Source organism: Podarcis liolepis (assembly GCF_965112155.1).
Source record: "Podarcis liolepis genome assembly, chromosome: Z".
Taxonomy (NCBI): Eukaryota; Metazoa; Chordata; class Lepidosauria; order Squamata; family Lacertidae; genus Podarcis; species Podarcis liolepis.
Genome location: NC_139570.1, coordinates 21,659,157 through 21,684,972, shown reverse-complemented (window position 1 = coordinate 21,684,972; position 25,816 = coordinate 21,659,157). Strand labels below are relative to the sequence as shown.

The following is a 25,816-nucleotide window of genomic DNA, read 5'->3' as shown; positions in this document are numbered from 1 at the left end:
TCCACCAAACTATGTGTTTTCCTAGGTATGTGGGAACATGCTGTTTGCAAAAGGTTAAGAGGCACCTTAGAGAACACAAAGACCCGAAATGATTTTGAAACTGTATGGTGCATGTTTATCCAGTATGTTGGACAATCTGTTAAGATGGAGAGTAGAAGACACCTAACTGATGTAATTAATTCTAAACTATTTGCCAGCTTGCCTAATGTTTGACTGTATTATTTACATTAAATATGCATGGGATGTTTCTTGGGAGAGGTATATGGGGATTGTTTGTTATATGTATTTTTGGAAACTGGAAAATAAAGGAGTTCTTAAAAAAATAAAATAAAGAGAGATGTGTATGGTGGAGAAGGGGCAGGGCCCACCCATAAGACAAGGAGAGGCAGCTGCCTCAGGCGGCAGGATGCACAGATGCAGTAGATTCTTATGTAAATCTTGATTCCCCTCATGTTTTTTGATGTAGGTCTTCACTTACCCCTTTTCCCCTGATAGTGGTGGGCATTATTTTGACATTCCCCTCACATGTCTTGTGTTGGCCCTTGGAAGCAGGGCTGGTTTTACCTTTTCTTTTCCTAAAGAGGGGGTTCCTTTTATTTAGTGGGAGGGGATACGTATTACACATGCATACACACAGAGGATGTTTGTTTGTTGTGTTTGCGTGAGCTATATCCCTGTATAGAGACATTACACACAGATTGACACAGAGGATGTTCACTGATTTGTGTGTATTTCTCTGAGACTATAATATATCACATTCACAAAGAGGATGCCCACCAATTTGTATGTGAGAGACATATACCTCTATACATGGATATTACACAGAGAGGGGATTTTCACTGAGCGCACGTGCATGCATGCATGCGCACACACACACTCCTGTAAATTTTTGAGGCAAAAGCTGTCAAGCAAATAGGGAGGCACTATTATAAAGGAGGGGATGGTGAGGTGTGGGGGGGAGAAGAGGAATTGAATTTGCATTCCTTCTGCTACAGGCACATGTTTACATGACCTTTAAAACAGAATTAAAGCTGTATCATCAGCAGCTGGAGGCAACCGGCATTACTAAGGCAATCAAATCAGAAGGCTAAACCAACTATAAAACATAAATTAAATGGAGAGAGGAGCATCCTAATTCACTAGGTTGGCTTGCAAATTACTTAGCTGCTACTAGCCTTCCCCCCCCCCCAACAACAGTTTGGAGAAGCAGACAGGCAATGGAGGAGGGGGCTGGGATTTTGATTCCTTACAGGGGCACACACCTAGAAACCATTCTTTTGGATCTGGTGGCCTTAGATCCACATGCCTATGAGTTGGACTTTTCAATCTCTTTTAACATCACCTAACATTAGACAACTTTTGCATGGCTCGAATTTTTGAACTGCCCAAATGTTCTTATTGAACTGCCTATTTGTCCCTCTGTAACTGCTCTCTTTAAAAAGAAGAATTAGAAGAAGCCCTGTGTATGATGTTGTAGCTGTGGTTGCTCACTGCTTAGTTCCCATGCCTGTTTGCAATATCGGCAACAGAACATGACACGTAATAATGGTGATAAAAGAAAGTTGGCCTTTTGAAAGAGAGAACTTTAGAAAACTAGGAATATTGTAAGCACAGCAGAGACCAATCCTATTTCCACATGCAACACAGACTTGTCTCTTTGTTCTGGCCTCATCTGCAACATACATCTGAAGCAATATCAAACCACTTTAAGCAGCCATGGCTTTTCCCATCCAAAGAATCCTGGGAACTGAAGTTTGTTAAGAGTTCTGAGAATTGCCAGGAGACAATTCTATTCCCCAGAGTCCTTGGGAAGGGGGATTGGTTGTTAAACCACTCTGATAATTTGTAGCTCTGTGAGGGGAATAAGGTAAAGGTAAAGGGACCATTAGGTCCAGTCGTGACCGAATCTGGGGTTGTGGCACTCATCTCGCTTTATTGGCCAAGGGAGCCAGCAGACAGCTTCCAGGTCATGTGGCCAGTATGACTAAGCCGCTTCTGGCGAACCAGAACAGTGCACGAAAAATGCCGTTTACCTTCCCGCCGGAGCGGTACTTATTTATCTACTTGCACTTTGACATGCTTGCATATCTTTGCCCAGTAAAATCTTTTTGGATCCATGTGCTTAGAGAGAAGAAACTGCTTAATATATTTTTTTTTGGGGGGGGAGAATATCTAAGTGGTGTACTAAGTGGCATATAAAAACAATATAATTAAAACAAAATCTCACCATAAAACCAATAAAGCAGCAACATAAAGCTTATGCAAACAAATGAACCAGGAATTGAAAACATGGAAAACAGAATCCAATCTCATGAACCAGGGGAAGACTGAGGGAGAATGCAAGAGTTTTATCCAGTGGTGGTTCTACTCCAAGCAGACCCAGTGAGATTAATGGTGCACTGATTTTATTTCTTTTTAAATAGTTTTTATTAATTTTCAATTCCAAAATATCCAATATATGCCGCATTGTATAGGTGCACTGATTTCAATGGGTTCACTCTGAGTAAAATTTAGTTGGACAAATCTTTACATAAGAAGGACATGGACAGCACTGGGGGTGGGGGCAAGTGCACCCCCCAAACAAGGATACTTTCCACTTGCCGCCCCCATTGCTAGACTTAAAGGTAAAGGGTAAAGGGACCCCTGACCATGAGGTCCAGTCGTGGCCGACTCTGGGGTTGGGGCGCTCATCTCGCTTTATTGGCCGAGGGAGCCGGCATACGGCTTCCGGGTCATGTGGCCAGCATGACTAAGCCGCTTATGGTGAGCCAGAGCAGCGCACGGAAACGCTGTTTACCTTCCCGCCAGAGCGGTACCTATTTATCTACGTGCACTTTGACGTGCTTTCGAACTGCTAGGTTGGCAGGAGCAGAGACCGAGCAACAGGAGCTCACCCCGTTGCGGGGATTCGAACAGTCGGCCTTCTGATCAGCAAGTCCTAGGCTCTGTGGTTTAACCCACAGCACCACCTGCATCCCATGAGGGGAATAGGGGCCTCCTATCAATGCTCAGCACCCTTAACAAACTACAGTACCCATTATTCTTTGAGGGAAGCCATGACTGATTACAATGGTTTCATCATACTTTGAACATATATTGTCGATGGGGCCTTCATAAAAGAGAGAGAGAATCACACAGAGCTCACAGATACCAATTTGCACATATAGGACCTTGCCACGCAGTCCTGGTTCACAAACACATGTGTTCCTTGCCCAATGACTTGCATATATGAATGAGTCACATCAATATATAACATTATAGAAAGATTTTTCTCATTGTTCAGGGAACCAGGCAGAGGGCCTTCTCGGTAGTGGCGCCCGCCCTGTGGAATGCAGTCCCATCAGATGTCAAGGAGATAAACAACTATATGACTTTCAGAAGACATCTGAAGGCAGCCTGTACAGGGAAGTTTTTAATGGCTGGTGTTTTATTGTGTTTTTAATATTTTGTTAGGAGCGGGCCATATTATTATTATTATTATTATTATTATTATTATTATTATTATTAATGGTTTCAGAGGAAATGCTACTTGCTGGCTCATTTTTTCAATATGGATTCAGATCGGATACATTTAAAGGACATGGCATCCCCCAAAGAATCCTGGGAACTGGATGCTGAGTATTATCTGTGAATGATAAACTACCATTCCCAGGATTCCTTTGGGGAAAACTAAGTGCCTTAAATGTATGGCAGATATTTATTGTGGATGTGACTTCAGTTCTCATATTCAGCTGTCAGGCATCAAGATCAAGCTCAGGTGTGTATGTTGCCCCTTCAATACTACAGGGTCAAAATAGTGGGCTGCGTGTAGGAATAAGCAATCTAATCGAACTTCATAAAAGATTAGGTAAAGGTAAAGGAACCCCTGACCATTAGGTCCAGTCGTGACCGACTCTGGGGTTGCGGCACTCATCTCGCTTTATTGGCCAAGGGAGCCGGCATACAGCTTCCGGGTCATGTGGCCAGCATGACTAAACCGCTTCTGGCGAACCAGAGCAGCACACGGAAACGCCGTTTGCCTTCCCGCCGCAGCGGTACCTATTTATCTACTTGCACTTTGACGTGCTTTTGAACTGCTAGGTTGGCAGGAGCAGAGACCAAGCAATGGGAGCTCACCCCGTCGCAGGCATTCGAGCCGCCAACCTTCTGATCGGCAAGCCCAAGGCTCTGTGGTTTAACCCACAGCGCCACCCGTGTCCCTTTCATAAAAGATTACATTTCTTCAAAAACAAAGCTTTGTTTTAACTGATCCATTTCACACCCTCAAGTTATGTATATGCCCTCATAAACATAGGTGCATAAATACATGGAATGCACATGGGTGTTAGCCATCTGTGAATGTTTGGGTAAAATATGTGGAGTCCATAGTACCTTTCTCTTTCTCACAGAGTTCTGTGATCCACCCCTGCCCATAGAGATAAAGGGTTTTTGGATCACCTGCGACGGTACTAAACTTTGTCACGTCTCAGGCCTGAAGTCCACTGGGTGACCTTGGACCAGTCACTGTCTCTTCAGCCTAACCTACTTCATTGGCTTGCTTGAGGATCAAATGCCTTGAACTCTCTGGCGGAAAAATAATTTTATGCATTCATTCATTCATTCATTCATTGGAAAGGCAGCTCTGCCAACGACACTCACTCTGTCTGGCTCATAAGTCCTCCTAGCTCGAATTAATCCCTGGAAGAAATAACAAAAGGAAGCGTCCAAGAGCAAAGAAGTACCTAGAAGAGATCCAAAATGAGAAGATATCCTACGGGTCTCTTTCCTAAAAAGCCGACCCACGCGCTGGTCGACCTGGCGATGAAGCGGAGAATGCCGATTTACAGTACCCAGCTCCTAAACTCCTTTGGGGGGGACGAAATGCAACCTCTGTCTCCCAGCGAACACCCCAAGCCTTGAAAACCCCACTGGTTTTCATTTGCAAGTTAAATGAAGCGTACTTAAGATTCCTTGCACAACACCCTGGATCATGCACCCATTTCCCTGAAAGGTGCCTACTGTCTATCACTAGAAGGACTAATCTTAAAACCGGTAAAAAGAAATTCCTTCCAGCAAAGCTGATTTTGGCTGTGGGTGTGCGCGTGTAACGTAGCAATCGGCTTCCGTATAATTTGTAGCGGAATTGTCTTGGAATAGCACTTTTTCCTAAGGTGCTTCGAATGGCTCGACCATCAGTTTTTTTTAAAAAATGAGTTTCAAGTTTAACTGGCTTTCCACTGTGTCTCCCCGTCTCGTGTCTCAATGAGATTGTAAGCTCCTAGGGACAGAGGTCCTTTAAAGCGTCGCATACATTGATATAGCATAACAATAACATTTACTTTTCTTATCTCGATTCCTCTTCCCACCCAAGTAAAAGTAAAATCCTAAACGGAGGAGAGAACAGGGGAAAGGAGGAAAGCATTTTTTCCCCTTAAACTTTCTAAAATTGCAAAACGAAAACAAAAGCTTTATAATCTCCTTCCACAACTGAAGGGGATACACCTACCCCGCTTCTAAAACAAAAACAAACAAACTTCCTGTTCTCAGACCCTACTAAGAGCACAGTTTAGGTCCCTACTACGCAATGCAAGGCAAGGACTGGAGGTGTGAGACTGGAACAACTAGGAGAAGCCAATTTACTCCTTTAAAATTGGATAATTCGATCAAAATGTGTCTGACAGATCAACCACCCAGCTCACATTCAAAGTAATTGCCTGTGCAGCCGCCCGACACTCTCGCGTGTTTACTCGGGAAGAAGTCCCGCTGAGTTCAATGGAGTTACTATTAAGTACGAATGAGGATATAGCGACGCTCTTTCAGAGTTCCACTGAATCCCAGTGAACGAGGATGGGTTAAAAAAGATACCAACTAAAAGATTGTAACCCTAAACGCCCTATACCCATATTAATTCGGAAGCAAGACCCACTGGCTTTACTTCCCGGTAAAACTGTGCATAGGATGCCGGCCTAACTTGAAAGAAAGTCCTTTTGACTAGAAAAGGACCTATTTTAATATCAATAAGCATCACATCATCCAGGTGAGTGTCCATAGTTCTTCCAATCCTAAATACACTCAAACGGCAATCCTGTTTATGTCTGCTCAGAAGGAAATCCAATGGAGCTTACTTCCAGGTAAGTGGATATAGGATTGCATTTAAAACTGACTTACACCTCTTAGGCTACATTCTTATGGGCGCTGAAACCCACTGAGGTTGACAGCCAAGTAAGTGGGCGTAAGATTGCATCTAAAATTGACTTAGGCATCCTAGGCTACAATCCTATAAACGCCCAGCTGGGGGAAAATGCCAATGAAATCAGCAGAAGTCACTTCTTAGATATATTTTATGAGTAGGTGAAGTATCCTATACATTGTATAGGAAAGCCCTGTCAGGACGGCCAACCCCGTGAATTTAGAGACCCTTTCTTCTGAGCGAGCATGTTTAGGATCGCTCTTTAAGTGTGCGCTCTTGTAAAGGGTGCGGGGTGCGTCATGCCTTCCCCTTAACCATTAGTTTCCTCTAACACCCTTTTTGATCTGAAATATTTCCACCTTTCTCTAGGGCTGCCTGTCCGTGCAATCCAGGAGTGCCATCCCCCCAAAAAACCTGTATAAGAATATGGAACACGTTCAGGCTTCTAGATGCGGCACGATAAGCATGCAAGGATCGTTGTATTGTTAAATTATGCGTACAATGACATGAGGTTCGAAAATAGATGATAGATAGATACTCGTCGAGTCTTCTTTTTACACACACGCGAGAGAGAGAGAATACATGTATATTCGGATGCTACAGTTTAAGACAACAGATATTTGATGGCAAGTGAGAACTCCGCAGGTGTGGCGGGCTACCATAACCGCTCAAGGGCGTAAACTGGCTTCCTAACAGGAGTTTACTACAAATCAGGAGGGCAACAGTCAACGGCGAAAGAAAGTGTGTTTGGGGGGGAAGGGAAGAGACAATATTGAGCGCCCGGTCCAGGACACCAGGTAAGTGCTACCGAGAGGTGAAGCTTACAAACTATATCCACCCCTTTCTTTCTTGCCCCTCCCCCCCCCCAATTTTGCTTTTCGGTGGGTGTGAAGAGAACACACCGTCACTTGGATTGCGGTGGAGTGGGAGCGGACTGGAAAATGACACCAGGTTCTAGATTTTGAGGGGAGTTTGAATATCCCTTGTATCTAGAAAAACACCTGCAGAAGGAAAGGAGCAGATCCACAGCAGGAAAAGGAAAAGAAAGAAGCAAGTCATGTCCCTGGAGGGAAGGAAGGGTTTAGAAGAGAGTGCGGAAGGTGACGAGCTTTGGCAGATGGTTAGAGGTGTCGGTGATGTCTCTCAAGTAAAAAAAGCCCATCATGTTGTCCCCAGCCTAGGTAAAGTGGCTAGTTGATTTTGAGGCAAGGAAAGACAGTTCTTTTGCCCACCCGTGGCACAAACCTCGCTTTCTCATTAGTGGCTTCGCTGATGCCCTACTCGCCCCCTCTTTCAATAAAATAAAATTAAAAATAGGTTGGACTTAAATGGACTGGTGGGTGCTTTGGGGCCGCAATTCCAAGCCCCACCAGTGAGACGAACTTAAGTGAAAACTCTCGCGATGTGCGTTGTATACTGAATGCTAGTGGTTGTGGTGAAGCCCTCGCTCGATCGGATCTAATCGATCATCCTGTTCAGGGACCAGCCAGGCAGCCAACAACTTCAATGTGAAGGAGACAGTCGTCCCACCCCGCCACCATCTACTAATGAGAATGACTGCTACTGAATCTGGTGTAACTCTCCAACGATCTGACTTCACCCACGAAGGCGCACTCTTCTATTGTCCATTGAGCCAGACAGATGCCATCCAATTGCCACTGACAAACGGATACAGACCCCCCCTTTTTTTTTACAGCTCGCACAAATGTACACGGAACACCCTTTTCGAATTAAAACACACAGTCTCGCGAGAGCAAGGAACAGCGATTTTATATTTTACGAAAAGAAGTCGCTAGTCCTCATGGTGACAGGGTGGAAAATATTTAAAAGTAGAACCACCTTGAGGAAGGTGGAGCCTTATCTCATCTCGGCAGGAGGCCTAAATTGGTGGAACGCTCAGGCCCCGCCTATTCAAAGAGGACTATTAATTTGGAGAGCTGCTATCTTTCAAACTGTGAGACGACGTGGCAAAAAGGGAGCCCTGAATGGAACTTTGCGTTTTTGTCTGTTCCGTTCATCAAGCTTTTGTTTGAGATCTGCCGCCTCTTCCAGCGCAGAAGATCCATTGTCTTGATTTGTGCTCGAGAAAATCCTTTCTCCCCCCCCCCCCCTGCACGCGCGCGCCCCGCTTCTCCTCCCCTTTCGGTTCATACACATAGTCTCCCCCTATTGCAATTGTAGGATTATTTATTTTTAAAACTCAACACAGAGGCGGGGAGAAAAGCTTAAACATTTCCCTTAAGTAAAGAGGAGGTTGTGTTAGCTCAACAAGGCTCCAATCCTAAACACAGTTCTTGAAAGCACACACCCTACAGAATACTGCGAGGTTTACAGTACATCCGAATAGATGTAAATCTACTCTTTAGAAATTAGTCATTTGCATGGAAGCTACTTTCATTGGAACCAATATATCACTATTTTCTGAGACTATGTATTTGGGATGTATAATTCGTATGCATAACAGACACACTTCTTCCTCTATTTTACGCACACTGTTGTCGCTAATTTGTTAAGGTACCCAAAGGGGAGATTTTTAGAAACCATGTTGGTAAACGAGTCCCTTTATGGATATAAAACCGGGGTCTACTAATGTTCTGCAGCCTTTGTACCCTTATTCAGGACTAAGTCCATAATTCTGAACATGACGAAGGGTACTGCGGACTTGAGTGCGACACAGCTGAAGACGAGGGGGCCCGAAGTCATCCCTTTCGGGGAGATGGGAATTATTTTTTGCCTCTTTAAAAAAAAAATCCAGGCAAGGCTACACTGAAGAACCAACTCTGACTACAGTAGTCACTTCCTGAGCGCTTTTTACAAATGCAACTTACTCTGTGTACATATTAGAAAGCAAATTGCACTAGAAATAAGTTGTAGTTCAGTAACATTTTAGTAATACCTAGAGATGGATAGGGGGACGGGACTTGAATTCTTCTAAAAACAATTTACCGTCCAAGGGCTCAGCTGTGGACCCCTGAAATGTTTCAGACGGCTGACCAGTTCCCACGACCAGATGCTTCTGAACTTGGATGTTAAGGAAGAAACCAGGACTAAGGCTGGTCGATTGTTGGAATTCATCTATGACCTTATAAAGTAGCTTTCCCCCATCCTCCCTCTTTGTATTTTTTATTTTTTAAAAGCATTTATTTATTTAATTATGCACTGAAGAGGCTGGTAAAATGTGTTGAAGAAAGAACGAACGAACGAACTTGGGTTTCTAAAGCTGGCCAAGCGAGGAAATTAACAGCATCCGATTTAATGAGCGAACAAATCGAACTGTTTGTGGAAGCCACCCCTCTCTCCAATTCACTCATACACGCGAATGATCCTTCGGACTACACACACACACACACACAAACATTTTCAGGGTGAAATAAATAAATAACTCCCCCAGCCAACGAATTAAATCCGCTAGAGCAAATCCCATTTGAAAACAAACCACAACCTCCGCGCCTCTCCTAAGGTACACAGGAACATCCAAACTTTTCAGGTGGGAACACAGATAGGTACACACGGGAGATGAACCAAGTGGAACCAGTACACGTGTGTGTGTGTGTGTGTGTATGTGTGTGCGCGCGCGCAGTAAGGTGGGGCAAAAATAAACTGGCGGGTTGGGGGCGGAATTTGAGGGAGGGCGGGGAGCAGATTAGATTCTATCTTATTTACCTTGCAATTTCTTCTGCCAAGGTGAGGAGATGCAACAACAGCCACTATAGCAACAACAATAATAATAATAATAATATCAAAATGATCACTCCCTCTTCCAGTATCCCGAACGCAGAATCAGCTCATGTGTGGGCATACAACCAAACGCCATCGAGGTTAGAAGTGATTGGGAGGGACAAGCGCCCCCCAAACAAGAAGCACGAGCCCTCACCTTCCCCTCCCCACACGCTTGCTCACCCCAACACATTGTTGGACTTATATAATTAACATCCACTGCTATTTTTCCTTCGGAGCTCTTTACACCTGTGACAAAACTCGCCCACCCAGAAACATACTTTGCCTCTTCTGTAGCCAGTGGGAAGTGGGGGGGGGGGATATTGCCAAAGATTCCTGGAAGGGGTTAATCTTTGATCGCGTTCCCCACACTCTACCTTCCCTTCTCCGCCGCCCCCTGCTCTTCCTCCGCTGCTGCATCTGAGTCTAGAGGAGTAAAATGCAAGGTGCCTCTCTCTCCCCCCCCGCCCCCAAAACAGCAGAGACTAAAAATATTGGGGGGAGAAAGAAAGGGGGGAGAGAAAGGAATTTTTTGCTAATTGGCTAATATCTTTCTCCAGTGCTCCTCCAATTCTTCTTCTCCTTTTCTCTCTCTTTTCTCTTTCTTCCTCTCCCCCTCCCACCCCATAAACTCTGGTTTCGTTTTAAAACCTTGCTTTCGCTTGTTGCAGGGAGAGTACCGGGGCTGGAGCGTGGCTAACCTTTCTAGCCCTGTGGAAAGTGCGGGACAACAAGAAAACAAAAACAAACCTCTCTCCTCTGTTTAAGAAACAGTTAAACACTCTCACTCTTTCTCGCAGCTTCCTTCCCCAGCCTCCTTTTGGCTGTCCCTTTTCCATACTCTTATTTTCCCGGTGGGTTCTCTCTCTCAAACACACTCACATACATACATTCACACACACACACACACACACACACACACACACACACACACACACACACACACAAAAGCACACACTTGTTTCCCACCAAGCGTCTCTTCACAAGTCCCAGCCTTGCCTCTAAAGCGAACTTGGGCGAAAAGGTGAAATTTTCTTTATAGAGGTCGCGACCTCGCCTCGCTGCCTACCGCTCGCAGCTTCATGCTGTATTAAGCACAGTCAAAACTGCACCCTTGGAAGTGGGGGGGGGGAGAAACCCCCTTCCCCTCCGCCCTCAACAACATCCCGCGCCTCCGCTCTTGGAATTGAGTAGTATCTGAAAAAGTTGCAACTAAATACCACCACCAAAATCTCAGCATTTGCAGGGAAGGGGTGTGTGGGGGGAGAGACAGAGGCGGCGAGGGTCGTCTGTGCGTGTGTCCCACCTCCTTAGGAAGAGAGAGGGAGAGAGGTTCGAGGGACTCGAGAGAGATGATATCTCCCACAATTGTGTGGGTTATAATTATATTGCAATCTGTTACTCTCAGTATCTGTCTCTCTTCCGCAGGAGAGAAAAACACAGCATGAGAGAGAGCGCCTCTGGGGTCATCGATCACACAAGTTCAACGGTTGCAATCCTAAACACACCCCGGGTAAGAGTGTGTAACACAGCAAGCCTTACTCTGGAGTAAAGACGCAGAGGATTGCAGCCTTAAGACTGCGAGGAATTTTTTTTATTTTTTTTATTTTTATTTTTTTTGCATTATGAACCGCCTCCGGTGATTTGCAGTAAATATATAACTCGCACACGCGCACGCGGACACCTCCCGCAGACACTCGCTCACAGTAGTAACAAGAAGGGATTTCCTATCTGATAAAAATCCGTGGTGCTGGACCGCATGTTAAACCTCCATCCCTGGGCACCCATCTACAATATGATCAAGATCCCTTTAGACTGCTCCTTTCAAGTAATTGTGCATAGGATTGCGTTCTAAAAGTCATACACATCTCCAGGAGAGGTGAGGGACGGGAAAGAATGGAAACCTCAGTTCCAGCCTACTCGGGTTTACTCAGAAGTAAGTCTGAGAAGTAAGCATGCTCAGGACTGCAAGATTTACGCAGCAATCCTAAAGACACTTAACCTGGGAGTGAGGCCCGCTGAATTCAGTGGAATTACGCGATGAAGCTTCGTGACCGCCTCTCTCGCTGGCAACTTGTCTTCCAATCCGATATACTCCTTTCCCCCACGCAAGAATATTACGCACCTTTAAAAAGCAAGACGGAAGTGTGTGCTTAAGGGGGGGGTGTCCCAGCAACAGTGCGAGCTGAGAATTTGTTTGTTTGTTTGTTTGTTTAACTTGGACTGTCAAGTGTGTGTGTGTTTGGAGCGAGCGAGAGGGAGCCAGAAGAGGACTTTATTTTACAGACACCTCTTCACTTTCAACACAAACAAACAAATAATCATATAAACAAACAGAAACCGCCTCTCTCGCTCGCTCGCTCTCTCTCCTTCTATAGCAACTTCTCTTTTGCTTCCCAACAAGATGGGATATTTCTTTCTTCTTTTTCCCCTAGAGCTATTCTTACTCGGGCTTTATCCCTGCCATGAAGTGACCGAAGCGGGGTTGGGTGGGGGAGGGGGAAGAGGGATTAGATATGAAAATAAAGTTATTTCTGGTTGGCGGTGGGCCGCGGTGCGTGGGGGGGGGGGAGTCCGAGAAGCCCAACGGGCTTTAAAAAGAAGAAAACGTTCGTATTAACAATTATGATGGCAATAATAATAACAACAACACAGATTTGATTCCTTTTCATTCCTCCGTTTTTTAAAAAAGGTCTCTCTCTCTCTCTCTGGAGTCTATGGGGGGGGGGAGGGAAAAAATAAGTGACAAATTCTTGCAACAGTTACTCTGCGTGTCCTTAAAAAGTAAAACTCTCTCATGTTCAGACGGGGTCGGGTCTATTGAATGAGGTCCTTTTATTCTGCATGGGGCGATGGATTTGCGGCTCCGCTCTCGCCTTTATGCTTCTCTCTATGGAAACCTGGATCATGGGGAGAAATATGCGGAGCTGAATAGAGCCGAGCAGCAGAAAGGAGCGCCTGAGAGCAGCATCTGTTACACTCGGGAAGTTAGACTGACAGGAAAGCGCTAAAGAAACCCTCTCAAGCAGATTAGGAGGCAAAAGCGAGAGGGGAGGGGAGGGGTGCAACTCCAAGCGGATAAAAAACACTCCAGAAAGAGAAAGTGTGGAGGCGGAGGGGGTGTGTGGGGAGAGAGAGAGAGAGAGAGAGAGAGAGAGAGAGAGAGAGAGAGAGAGAAACCAAAGGATATCTTCCCATTAATCTGAGGCAGAACATGATACTGTATGATGCCTGCACATTTTGATTTTTTAACATTATTTGTTACAAAGCCATTTTCTGAGCTTGATTTCACCAGGCCTGTTTCTGGGAGGTGTTTTCTCCCCACTTTTGGGGAGAAAGTGCGCTCCTAGCCAAGTTCATTTAGAAGTTCGAGTGAGGAAGGAAGAAAAAGATAATCGATCCGTCCTCCTCCTCCCCACTCCCGGCGATCCCCAAACATGTCAAGGAGGTAAAGGCTTATAGTGGGTTGCCTCAGACCTCTCCAGCATCCTTAAAATGAGTTGGTTTGGGAGTAAAGAGCAGGGGGCCTCCCTACCCCCGCGTGCGGGCTGTCAAAGGATTGACCTTCCAAGTCAATTGGTATGGGTGGTGGTGGAAGAGAAACTAGTCTACCCTAGGCGCGCTTACTCAGAAGTAAATCCCTGCGGTGTTGAATACTGCTTTTCCTCCCAAGCAAGCTTGCAGCCTAACAGAACAATCACATGTAGTCTCTCTCTCTCTCTCTCTCTCTCTCTCTCTCTCTCTCTCTCTCTCTCTCTCTTTCTGTCTCTCTATCCGTCCCCTCTATTGTGTTCGGTTACATTTACTCCCTTAGTGTTGCAGCGGACATCATCCTCCGTTTGCAACAGTGCTGCTTAACTGTGTGTTGGGGATCGGTGTTGGTAATAGCTAAGTGCTTTATGATTCCCTCCTCTTCTTGTAAAGGCACCCTAAAACGATGAAAGTTTGGTTTGAAAATCGTACAAAAGAGAGGGCGAAGGTTGTTTTGTGTTTGGTTAGGTTAGGTTCCAGTTTCACTTATTTAGCTTTCTAAATAGACCATCAGAAATAGAGTGGATCCGATTTTCAATATGGTATTAGGCTGGCTGGGTTTCATTCCTGCCTTGCTACAGATTCTCCCCCCCCGCCCCCCCCGCGCGCAAAAAATCTGGCCCTTTCTGTCTTTTCAAATTATTCTCCCAACCCAGTGGGGAGAATAGTCTTGCTTTTACAGCTACACACACATACACACCCCATTTCTTACAGATTATTTTACGGATCCAGCAAGGACCACAGTGTACCACGCGAGGAAATAAGTGGACCCTCAATTGCCAGTAACTGTACTTTTCCTAAAAATTGCTTCCACGCTTCAAAGAAGAAGAAGAAGAAGAAGAAAACACTGTCGAAACCAAAACGGCAGAACCTCTTCACCACAGTACCGTCTCCCAGTACCCCCTCCCAGCAATCAGGAAAATGTTTTTTTAAAAAAATATATAAATAAAAATGGAAGTTTCCCAACTTCCTCAATATATTTAAACCTATGCAACTTTTATTTCAAACTTTAACCAAAAAAAGTATGAAAGCGAACAAATCTTGCATTCAGATTTCCTATCCATTGATCTAGACTTGGAAACTGCTGAAAAATTACCAGTAGTTGTTTTATCCTATTTTTTAAAAAAGGAAAAGGAAAAGGTGCAGCTCAAATGAGAGAGAGGGAGGGAGGGAGAGAAGGAAAGGATAGAGAGAGAGATGTGGAAGGGAAAAAAAGCTCACCTTGTTTAGGGCGATATTTTCATTTTCTTGAATTTTTCTCCAGATCTGTCTTCCTAGAGAACTTAATGCCTTAATGACTTTCGGGTAGCTGCAAGCCCTTCTTTTATTTCTGCTAAATATATGAAAATGTATGCAAATTTAAATCAAGCTTAACCTAGGAGCTCCTGCAATATATTTAATGGAATTTCAAACCAATAAGGGAACTGTGATGCAGCGTTCTGTAAGTGCAAATATAATTATGCAGCTAGGTTACCTCCGAAATTATGCACGGAAAGGTCATTAAAAAAAAACTTCGGAGATCCTTGTTCTTTTCTTTTCGAATGTATTAGGGTTTAATTTTCTCAGCTGGAGTACTGCAACAAAATCTAAACGCTCCGATTTCTGCTCTCCAGCTAAAACATTTGCAAGAGGAACACACAACAGACTGTATTGTTGCTATTGTTGTTGTTATCATTGTTATTATTGACATAATAGACTGAAAAGGAACATTAAGGGGAGAAAGAGCAGCAACCTTCCATCCCCCCCTTTATTTCTCATTGTTTCCCCTACTTATGCTTTGACATTCCTCCTTATTACCTAAAGCCACGTTTTCAGGAATAAGCTTATAAAACAGACAGCAATACCTTACAGCTTTATGTCAAAGGTAAGGGAGGGTTAGGGTTAGCAGAAAACAATTCTAATTTATTCAAACCGTTTGCCAGATTTTGCGTGTGTGTGTTCTGTATTTTGGAAAGGCGTGGAGAAACGAAGCCACTATAACCTCCTGAGTGTATCTAGGAAGGAGGAGAGGGGTTTTCTTGGCACCCGGGGCTGCAAGACGTGCGTCTCTCCTCCTGTCGCGCCACCACAAGTTGTGTGCTTTTCTGTCACAGGCTCCGAGAGGCTTGGAAAGTTGCAGAGCTTGTTGTTAGGGAGCGCGCGGTTTCCCAATTGCTGGGGAGGGGTGGGGGGTGGAGAGGAGGCAGCCGAAGCGTCGGGATGACCAGGGCGACTGTGGAAGCAAACTTTGCACCACCCAACTTAAGGCGAATGGCAGGCAGGATTTGCATTTCAATCAGGCAGCGGGTTAACTGCTGATTTACCAACCAGTCAGCTCAGTGGAAAGGAAACAAATGAATCTCTGAAAATTAGCTTCTCTCTCTCTCTCTCTCTCTCTCTCTCTCTCTCTCTCACTCACACACACACACAGAGAGAGAGAGAGAGAGCGCGCTGTTTCATTTCTCTTTCTCTGTGTGTATGAGTATGCAACATACCCAAAAGTATGACAACAGTGTCATGTATGCAATATGTGTCCCGGATAAGTGTTCGTCTGATATTCCCTCTCTCACACACCAAGTTTCCTAGGCAAGGTGTAACTTTTGAGGCGCCGGGGAGATTGACTTGAGACAGTTTTGTTTATTTTGTTGTTGTCCCCCGCTACCCCCAACCCCTTAATCTCCCAGTTGCTTTCAGACTGACTTAAAAAGGTTAAGAGGGATTTGGGGGGGTATTGTGGGGAGACGTCTATAGATTGTGTTAAGGAGAAGCTGTCCGTCTTGAAGATGGGTATTTAACCTCCCTTCGCCTGCCCCCTCCCAAGTTTTCCAGGAAAGGGGTCTATACCTGGAATTAATCAATACAAATTTAAACCATGCCCTCGCATTCCCTTGCCTCCTCCTTTCCCTTCCTCCCACCTCTTTCCCTTTCTTCTTCTCCTAATAAGATCTAAAAAATGAAGTAGCGGCGGCAGAGGGGCAGATGGGGAGGTGGGTGGGCTGAAATAAATGATATTGTCCTGCAGCGGCGAAAGGGTTAACCCACTGAATCGTGGGCAGCCCGCTCGCGGCAGCCAATGGAACCTGAAGATTGATTCACTTCCTGCTTCCAGACTCCCTCGTTTTAACCCTTCTCCGCCTGCAAGCTTCTTCGTCTCCCTCTTTCTCTCTCTCTCCATCCCCCCACCCTTTTGGACGGGCTCAGAGCCAGCCTCTTTGGCGAACTCTCATTGGTTGCGGCGCCCACTTCCCGGCGGGAAGAGGCTCTCGGATTGGCCGCCGGGGCTGTCCGTCAGCATGCGGTTGCTGATTTGGCTCCCTTTAGGCTGGGTAGATGTCAAAGGCTGAACGCATCTCCCTTTGCCACATTATAACTAGTAGGGGGAATCCTGAGCATCAAGCATGGCTACTGCGGCGTCGAATCCCTACAGCATCCTCACTTCCAGCTCTTTGGTCCACGCAGAATCGGCGGGGATGCAGCAAGGAAGCCCATTCCGGAACCCCCAGAAACTTCTCCAAAGTGACTACTTGCAAGGGGTCCCCAGCAATGGGCACCCTCTGGGGCACCACTGGGTGACCAGCCTGAGCGACGCAGGCCCTTGGTCGTCCACCTTGACCGCCAGCCCTCTGGACCAGCCCGACGTGAAGCCAGGGCGGGAAGACTTGCAGCTAGGGGCCATCATCCACCACCGCTCGCCTCACGTTAGCCACCACTCGCCCCACCACACCAGCCACCCCAGCGCCTGGGGGGCCAGCCCGGCTCACAATTCCTCGCTCACGTCGAGCGGGCAGCCTCCGCCTCCTCCCTTGAACGTCTACTCTCAAGCGGGCTTCACGGTCAGCGGGATGTTGGACCACGGGGGTCTGACGCCCCCTCCGGCTTCGGTCACGCCGCAGGCCATGCACCAGGTGCTGAGGGACACCCCGGACCACGGCGACCTGGGCTCTCACCACTGCCAGGACCACTCGGACGAGGAGACACCGACGTCGGACGAACTGGAGCAGTTCGCCAAGCAGTTCAAACAAAGGAGGATCAAGCTGGGCTTCACGCAAGCGGACGTGGGTTTGGCGCTGGGCACTTTGTACGGGAACGTCTTCTCTCAGACGACCATCTGCCGGTTCGAGGCTCTGCAGCTGAGCTTCAAGAACATGTGCAAGCTTAAGCCTCTGCTGAACAAGTGGCTGGAGGAGGCCGACTCCTCGACGGGGAGCCCCACCAGCATCGACAAGATCGCGGCGCAGGGCAGGAAGCGGAAGAAGCGGACCTCCATCGAGGTGAGTGTCAAAGGGGTCCTGGAAACGCATTTCTTGAAGTGCCCCAAGCCGGCGGCCCAGGAGATCTCGTCTTTGGCGGACAGCCTGCAGCTGGAGAAGGAGGTGGTGAGGGTTTGGTTTTGCAACAGACGGCAAAAGGAGAAGAGGATGACGCCGCCAGGGGACCCGCCGCAGCCGCACGAGGTTTACTCTCACAGCGTGAAAACAGACGCCTCCTGCCACGATCTTTGACTATGAAGGACCCACTCGGGAACTGGGCAGTGGCGCGGATCCTATGGGTGTGACATTCATCCCCCACTCCTCCTCCTCGCCCTCCTTTTTCTTGCGTTCTTCTTTTTCTTCTTCTTCTTCCGACCCTGCCCAAACCAGGATTTTATTATTATAATTATTATAATTATTATTATTATTATCGGTAACTTTACCTTCATCAACCCTTCAGGACAACATCAACCCGGCCACGACATTAAGAAAATGAAAAGAATAGTTTATAATACATACCTCCTCCCCACCGCCATTACCCCCCTCCACCCCGCTGCTCATTCCTGGCAGCACATATACTTATTTATATGTCTATAGTTATCTTGTTTTTCTTCTGTTTCTCTATCTATCCAACCTTCCCCACCCCCTCGCCGATTTTCTGTGGTAAACATCAAGGCTTTAAAAAAAAAGAAATCTCTGATACGAAGACAACAGAACAAATGCATTGTCTCTCTCTTTCCATATAGATATATACACAAAACGTGCCTATGAATAACCTTTCAGCGCCTTGGTCTGATCCGATGTATTTCAGGTTTTGGGGTATATATTTTTTTGTTTTCGCTTTAGCTTGGCTGGACTTGGCTTTGCTCGTTCCTAAACCAGACTTTCTGTATAGCGGCCTTCAGAAGGCCGGGGGTGATACACTACAACCTGTAGGTAACATTTGTGACCTAAAATTGGAGGAACCCCATTGATCAGCTCCTCCTCCCCTCTCCCTCTGCAGGTCACTGATTTTCTGTAAAGGGGGGGAGGAGGAGGCAGGGGGAAATGTATTCTAATTTTCCCAACCCCCATTAGAGGGGGGTGGAATCTGGAACCCCTCTTTTCTAAGCCCCAAAGGCAGAAACAAGAGATGACTAGTCAGAAAATCTGATTTTCTCAACCCTTCTTTGTCCCGCCCTTTCAGGTATATTTAAATAACTTTCAGAATTAAATAACGTCAACATGGAAATTCTCTAAAAGACGACTCCTACTCGCCCCCCCCTCCATATCCTTCCCCATCCATCCCCGTGCCTGATTTTGGCTTGTCTAAACAAATATCGAACATGGAAACATCACCAGAATAACTTATATATGTTTGAAAGGCCGGCCTTTCCCTGGTCTCTAGCTCTTCGACAATGTTATATATATATATATACACACACACGACGGGATCCATCCTGGTCGACCCCTGGAGCTACGGTTTGTAGTCAAACCCGTTTCCCGTCCAACGCTTAGCTTCGGAATAAATCGGTTTGCCCGCGTTTCTTATCAAAAGTCAAAAGGGAAACAGCAAGGGTTGAAATCAATAATGGGTATGGGAGGTGGTTGGGTCGAGGTGGGGGGAAAGGCAGTAAGGAATTGGGTTGTGGTTTTTACTGATATGCTGCAGATCTGGTCAAAAGCGTTTTGTTATTAAGTTGTATTTTTTTAAAAGAGTTCCCCCAAAGCAAATAAAATGCTATTTTGCTTGTAGATTCTTCCCTCCCCTTCCATGCCTGTCATTGGATATAGCTCCCCTCCATTTGTGGACGTGTGTGTTTACAAAGGCGCACATTATAGGGGTGTGCAGGCACACACAGACACGCTGTACAAACAGACGCATTGCCCATTGTTTGTCTACGGACACCTAGGCAGGACCAGAATGTGTATATTTTACACGTTTACATGTCTTAAGCGAATACACACGGAAACCTGGCACAACGAGGCACCGCAGTTGTTTGTATAGGTGCTTTACAGACATCTAAGTATATATAGATATATATAGTTATACTACTAAAAAAATCCAGAGTATTGTGCCTATCCATCCATCACTACTCTGTCTGACACACCTATCGATATAATATGAAAGGAGCCCTAGGTGCAAATTTGCAGCTCTGGAATGATGTAAAAACAACGCCAGTTTAATTATGGAAAAGGATCCCCCCCATTTCCCGCCCCCGTTTTCAATCCAAATTCTTCTCAAGCATAAACAATGTTCATTTCCATATTTTCTCTCTGGCAAGCCTGAATATGCGCTTAACAGCCCAACAATGAAGACCCCGCTTTCTGCCAACTTTATATTAAGGAAAAAAGAAAAAGAAAATACCTGTACAGTTTTGTATATTCTAAACGTTTTTGGGAAGTTATTAATTTAAAAGGGGGGAGATCATTTAGATTATTCATTTAGTAACTGATGTATAATAAACGCTATTTTCATTAAAGGTTGCTTTTTCAACTATTTTATTCCAAATTGCCTATCGCAGTAGCCGACAATTATTTATTTTCAATAAATTCCTCATTATGTTTAAAAAAAAAAGTCAGAAAAATAATTATATATATATATATATATCCTCGAAGCGGCTGTCCAGGGAAGGAAGGCGTAAACATAAAACGATTCGCTTGTGATGTTTGTTTGTCAACCACTTTTAGTCAAAGGGGGGGTTTATATTGACGCAATATTTTATTGTTGTACAGACGCACACACACAAAAGGTCTGAATAAAACATTTTTACAGGTTAAAAGAAGTTGCGTTATTTGTGTGGTGATAAAACAAAACAAAAAAAAGAAACCCGGGAAACTTTACAGAAAAATAAAAATAAATAAACTTTCTCGGTCCCCGCCCCCCCTTCCAATATGCTTTACGGCCTTGCTCTTTTAAAAATATTTCTTGTTGTTGTTAATTATTATTTAGGGTTAAAGGGTTAGACTTTAATAGAGAAGAGCCAGCTTTTTTGCGTTCAAATTCCCAGCCGCCCTTTCAATCCTATGTGAAATTTGTTGTTGTTGTTGTTTTGTTTAAGAAATCTGTCAATTTCCTCTCTCAGACAATATTGAGGCTAATATATAGCAAACGCTGGTATCTATACCAGTCAGCTGGCAGGCCCTTCTAAGCCTTCCATCTTTGCTGGAGAAGGGAGAGAAAGGAGAGTCTCACACCCTTTTTCGACAGGGCAATGCCTTCCTGTTAAAGAGGTTGTTGTAGATCTCGGTTTCCTTAGGGTCATCCTAGTGGAGTCTTACTGGTTTATTTGTTTGCTTTTCTTCTTCCGCCTCCTCTTTTCCTTTCTTTTTTAAAGCATGGGATGCAAATTTCCCTTTCCCAGGCAGGGCTAGTTAAGCTAATACAGTCAATTTCACATGTGATTGTGCAAAGCGATCCTTTTCTTTCGTTCGGTTTAAAAAATAAATAAATCTTGGGACGACATATGTTTCTTTGAGCACAATCTCTCTCTCTCTCTCTCTCTCTCTCTCTCTCTCTCTCTCTCTCTCTCTCTCTCCCCATCCCCCGTTTAAGAGGCAGCCTCAGAGATGCTGTTGGCTATGCAGCGACTTTAAGAAGGGTTCAGCTCCTCCTTGGACCAGCCGTTTGTAATTGACAACTGGGAAACACACAATGTAACTTTGCCTTGAATTTGAATGCACGAATGTATTCGCTGCCTGCGAATTATAATTTAAAACAGAGAAGCACATTGCAAAAGGGGGAGGGGGAAGGGGATGCTAAGTGTCTTTGTGATGGCAGAGGCATTGGTTTGTTGGTTTTTATTGGTGTGTGTGTTTGTTTTCGTATGTGTGTGTGTGTGTGTGTGTGTGTGTGTGTGTGTGTGTGTCAGTACCTTTTGAATTTGAAGCAGGGATGATTGTAGATGCTATCCAGGAAAATGAAGCCAGTATTATTTCCCCAACCTTACTTAATTTTGTAAATTAATATTAAGTTAATATTTAGCAGGCAGCCATGCAATATTTATTATTGTATCTTTTATTCATATTGCACTTTTCAATATGAGGAGAAAAAACAGTCTTTATTTTGTTTATTCTCAAAGCAACCCAGTTGTGTTCAGCTATCACGATATAAAATTTGCACAGATGGGCAACTTAAAGCCATGGCAGCTTGGCCTGGGTTGCTTTGCATCAGATCCCGCTTTTACTTTAAAGTTATGCCCTATTGATTTGCTTCCAAGGACATGTGTTTCAGATCTGGCTGTCTGACCTATTAAAATAAGTATGAAAATGCTGCTTTAAATTTGACCACTCGAACTCATTTGGAGGGAGAGCTGCATAGAATGCATATTGCTTTTGCCACCATGAATTTCCAGTGGGTATGTGGGTAGAGCAACAAACATTTAATTCATGAAGCTCACTGGTCAACCTTGGGCCCTTCACTGTCTCTAAGCTGAACCTAACTCACAAGGTTGCTATGAAGATAAAATGAGAACCATGAGAAACACGTGTACCATGCTGAGCTCCTTGCAGGATGTTGTTGTTGTTTTGCTATATTATTATTATTATTATTATTATTATTATTATTATTATTATTATTATTTATTACAGTAGTAGTAGTAACAGCATTCTGATGACAGTATCTTCTGCACTACAATTTACATCACCTAAAACTCCATTCTGTTTAAAGTACATTATGTCCTGCCCGGATGCAGAAATGGAGGCTACTGATGGACCAGTTCAGATGCTTGCCAGAGAAAAAGCGGTTTCTGCTTCTTTTGTTGCAATGCTTAGGTCAAAGATTGTAAATCACTTTGGGATGCCTCATGGAAATATAATCTCCCACAGCCTCCAAGGTCTTAGTATCAATAAGTGTCCTTTTCCTGGCTCTAGATCCCCCAAAGCCTTTTAGATATGTCCAGAGAGTGATGATGGGGAGACAAGGTTTTCTGTGGACTTTCTCAAGGCTGCCTGCTCTTCCTTAGTCCCCTGATTTGAGCCATAAGTGTTGTGCGGGGCGTGGGGTGGTGGTGGAGGCTAGGAAGCAACAAACGAAACCCTAAAACAGACTACTCATTCATGCACTTTAAAAATTAATCCAGAAAGAATAGGCAGAGTGAATGAGCAGGGAAGACATACAGAATAATTCCTTTAAGAACAGGCTTGATAAATTGCGTTTTGGGATTATTGTTGTTTTTTGTATCAAGTCGCCATACACACACACACACACACACACACACACACACACACATGACACACACAGCTTTTTTCATGGGGGGACGATGCTGGGGTACGCTTACCCCTAAATATTTTGTGAATCAAAGTTTGGCCTCATTGAGGGGTAGTATTTCAATATGAGTAAGAAAATGAGAGTACCCCTAAACATATTTTTAGATTTCATATATATAAACAGGCACACATATATGAATAAGAGAGAGATTTCCATGAAAGAAACCATACTTTTAATACTCATTTCTTGCTATCACATAAGGCTACAAGCAAAAACAAAACAAAGCAACAATCTAGCCATTAATTGAGATTGTGAGTCACCCGGCAAGCAGACCCAGGGGTGAACTTCGGTCTCCCAAATTTCAGCCCAACATTCGGCAACCCCCACCCATCACCTTCCATTCTGCTCAGTTCACTATGTCCTAGTTGTGACACCCTGTGGCGCCCTCTAGGCTTGGCACCCAATGCAGTGGAGCTGGTCACACTGCCCTAAATCTTCCTCTGGAAGGACTTTATTGCTAATTTTGTACAGCACTTTGCTTTTCTTATTAAGCTACAATGGAGTTAGGCTGGGCTTAGGCAATGGAGGAAGGCTAAATGTATATATTTTAACTATATCGTTGTAAACATTCCCGCCCCCTGCCATAACTGTTATTCTACCTGTTTGTAATCTCTCCAGTCAATGGACAATAGGCAGACCTGTATTCTTCACAAATGAGTTCCATGAAGGAATACAGTTGTATATGGGGTGAATGAAGAAGAGCTTCCAGTGCTAGAAGTAAAAAAAGAATGTGCATGTGGAAGGTTCCAGGTCATCTGCCATTAAAAAGTCTCCAGCAGCAGGTGATGGAAAAGACCTGGAGACCCTGGGGAGCCACTGCCAATCAAAGTAGACAATACTGCCCTGGGTTAACTGTTTAATCTGGAACAAGGCAGGGATGCAATTCTGCATGCACATCACCATATACATATTATGTTATCTCCTTACATTTGCATCCCACCTTTCTTCCACGAGGGAACCCAAGGTGGTAAACATGTGGTTCTTGCCAAGGTAACAGGCTAAGTACCTCTACACCCAGGGGTGTTTAGTGCCTATTGTGACTGGTTCAGAGGAAATCAGGGAGACCAAGAGACCAGCAGTAGGTGTTAGCACTAGAGCCAATGACAGGCAGAGCCACCCCCTGATTGGTTATAAGTAAGATAAGAAGGCAGGTAGGAGAAGGCTGGGTGAAGGCAGATTGAGGTTGGTGGGACAGTGTCCCAGTCACTCTAATGGACTAGTGTCTGCAAGGTTGTCTCCTGGGCTCTATCTCTAGCTCACAAGTCAAGGGTCCTCCACTCACCAATTTATATGCACTCTATTTCCTGCCCACTTTATTCAACTCCCTCATGACCTGGGCTGGACTCACTGAAACTCTCAGGTGGGTGCCATTGACATTCTAAGAGAATGAGGGAGGTGTTCATGGTGAGTTCTGGCACCTCTTTTCCAGGAAAGTAGCACTGGTCATGACTAAGTATTCACAGAATCGTAGGCTGGGATTTCATCGCAGGTCTAATTTTAGAGTTTTTGCTGAACTGTCACACATATTGTTAAATCCTCCAGTACAACTTGATCCTAGTGTAGGTATGCATAACTTTTCATCCACCCAGTTGAATGCAGTTTGGCAGTGCAGTCATGCTTGAAACCCTCCCCCCATTTTTTGGCAGTCCCAAATAGACAATAAAAACAGGTTTTTGGGGCTGCTGATAGGGTACCATACATGACTGTGTTTGGACTGGTGAGTCTCACATGGTGCAGACCTGACCCACTACGCACAGGTATTATGTATGGAGGTGGGTGGTGTATGCAGGTAATTTGAAGTATTACATACTACAAAGTAATTGAGCTTTTGCTGATGATTATGCTGCCCTTATGATTTCTGGCAGTGCTCTGTTGATAGTGTTTGATTTTTCATACTTGGCAAAATATTAGAATTTGGCATTTATAAAACTGGCATTATTCTCATATATTTCAATAAAGAAACATCCCCCAGGTAATTATCTGCAGGATTATTATTTTTTAAAGTCCCCTGAGTAGATATTAAATATGGGGGGGGTGAGAGAAAGGGGGTTATTGCTTTGTTTTTGTTTTGTGTTCTCATTTTGTATTTTTATGTTGTGAACCGCCTTGTGATCTTTGGATGAAAGGCACTATACAAATCATCATCATCATCTGGTTGTGACTTTCTTTCTTTCTTTCTTTCTTTCTTTCTTTCTTTCTTTCTTTCTTTCTTTCTTTCTTTCTTTCTTTCTTTCTTTCTTTCTCCCTCTCTCTCTCTCTCTCTCTCATATGTCCAGAGAGTGATGATGGGGAGACAAGGTTTTCTGTGGACTTTCTCAAGGCTGCCTGCTCTTCCTTAGTCCCCTGATTTGAGCCATAAGTGTTGTGCGGGGCGTGGGGTGGTGGTGGAGGCTAGGAAGCAACAAACGAAACCCTAAAACAGACTACTCATTCATGCACTTTAAAAATTAATCCAGAAAGAACAGGCAGAGTGAATGAGCAGGGAAGACATACAGAATAATTCCTTTAAGAACAGGCTTGATAAATTGCGTTTTGGGATTATTGTTGTTTTTTGTATCAAGTCGCCATACACACACACACACACACACACATGACACACACAGCTTTTTTCATGGGGGGACGATGCTGGGGTACGCTTACCCCTAAATATTTTGTGAATCAAAGTTTGGCCTCATTGAGGGGTAGTATTTCAATATGAGTAAGAAAATGAGAGTACCCCTAAACATATTTTTAGATTTCATATATATAAACAGGCACACATATATGAATAAGAGAGAGATTTCCATGAAAGAAACCATACTTTTAATACTCATTTCTTGCTATCACATAAGGCTACAAGCAAAAACAAAACAAAGCAACAATCTAGCCATTAATTGAGATGGTGAGTCACCAGGCAAGCAGACCCAGGGGTGAACTTCGGTC

At 44.7% G+C, this 25,816-nt stretch overlaps 1 protein-coding gene and 1 long non-coding RNA gene across 2 annotated transcripts in view; one reads left to right on the top strand and one right to left on the bottom strand.

Moving 5' to 3' along the window:
• LOC310698102 overlaps positions 1-15,608 on the bottom strand; it is a 94,403-nt gene extending 78,795 nt beyond the window's left edge. Inside the window, exons 1-2 of the long non-coding RNA XR_014521305.1 lie at positions 15,330-15,608; positions 14,639-14,750 (exon numbers count right to left, since the gene is read on the bottom strand). This is a non-coding gene — a long non-coding RNA (uncharacterized lncRNA). The remainder of the gene's footprint in view (positions 1-14,638; positions 14,751-15,329) is intronic.
• Positions 15,609-16,741: 1,133 nt separating this feature from the next.
• POU3F4 (POU class 3 homeobox 4) lies at positions 16,742-21,460 on the top strand. The gene has a single exon (XM_083484792.1). The coding sequence runs from the start codon at positions 16,795-16,797 to the stop codon at positions 17,896-17,898; it is 1,104 nt and encodes a 367-aa protein (XP_083340918.1). The 5' UTR covers positions 16,742-16,794; the 3' UTR covers positions 17,899-21,460.
• Positions 21,461-25,816: the final 4,356 nt, after the last annotated feature.

Coding starts and splice junctions, on each gene's coding strand:
- POU3F4 (XM_083484792.1), top strand. CDS start 16,795: ATGGCTACTGCGGCGTCGAATCCCTACAGCATCCTCACTTCCAGCTCT.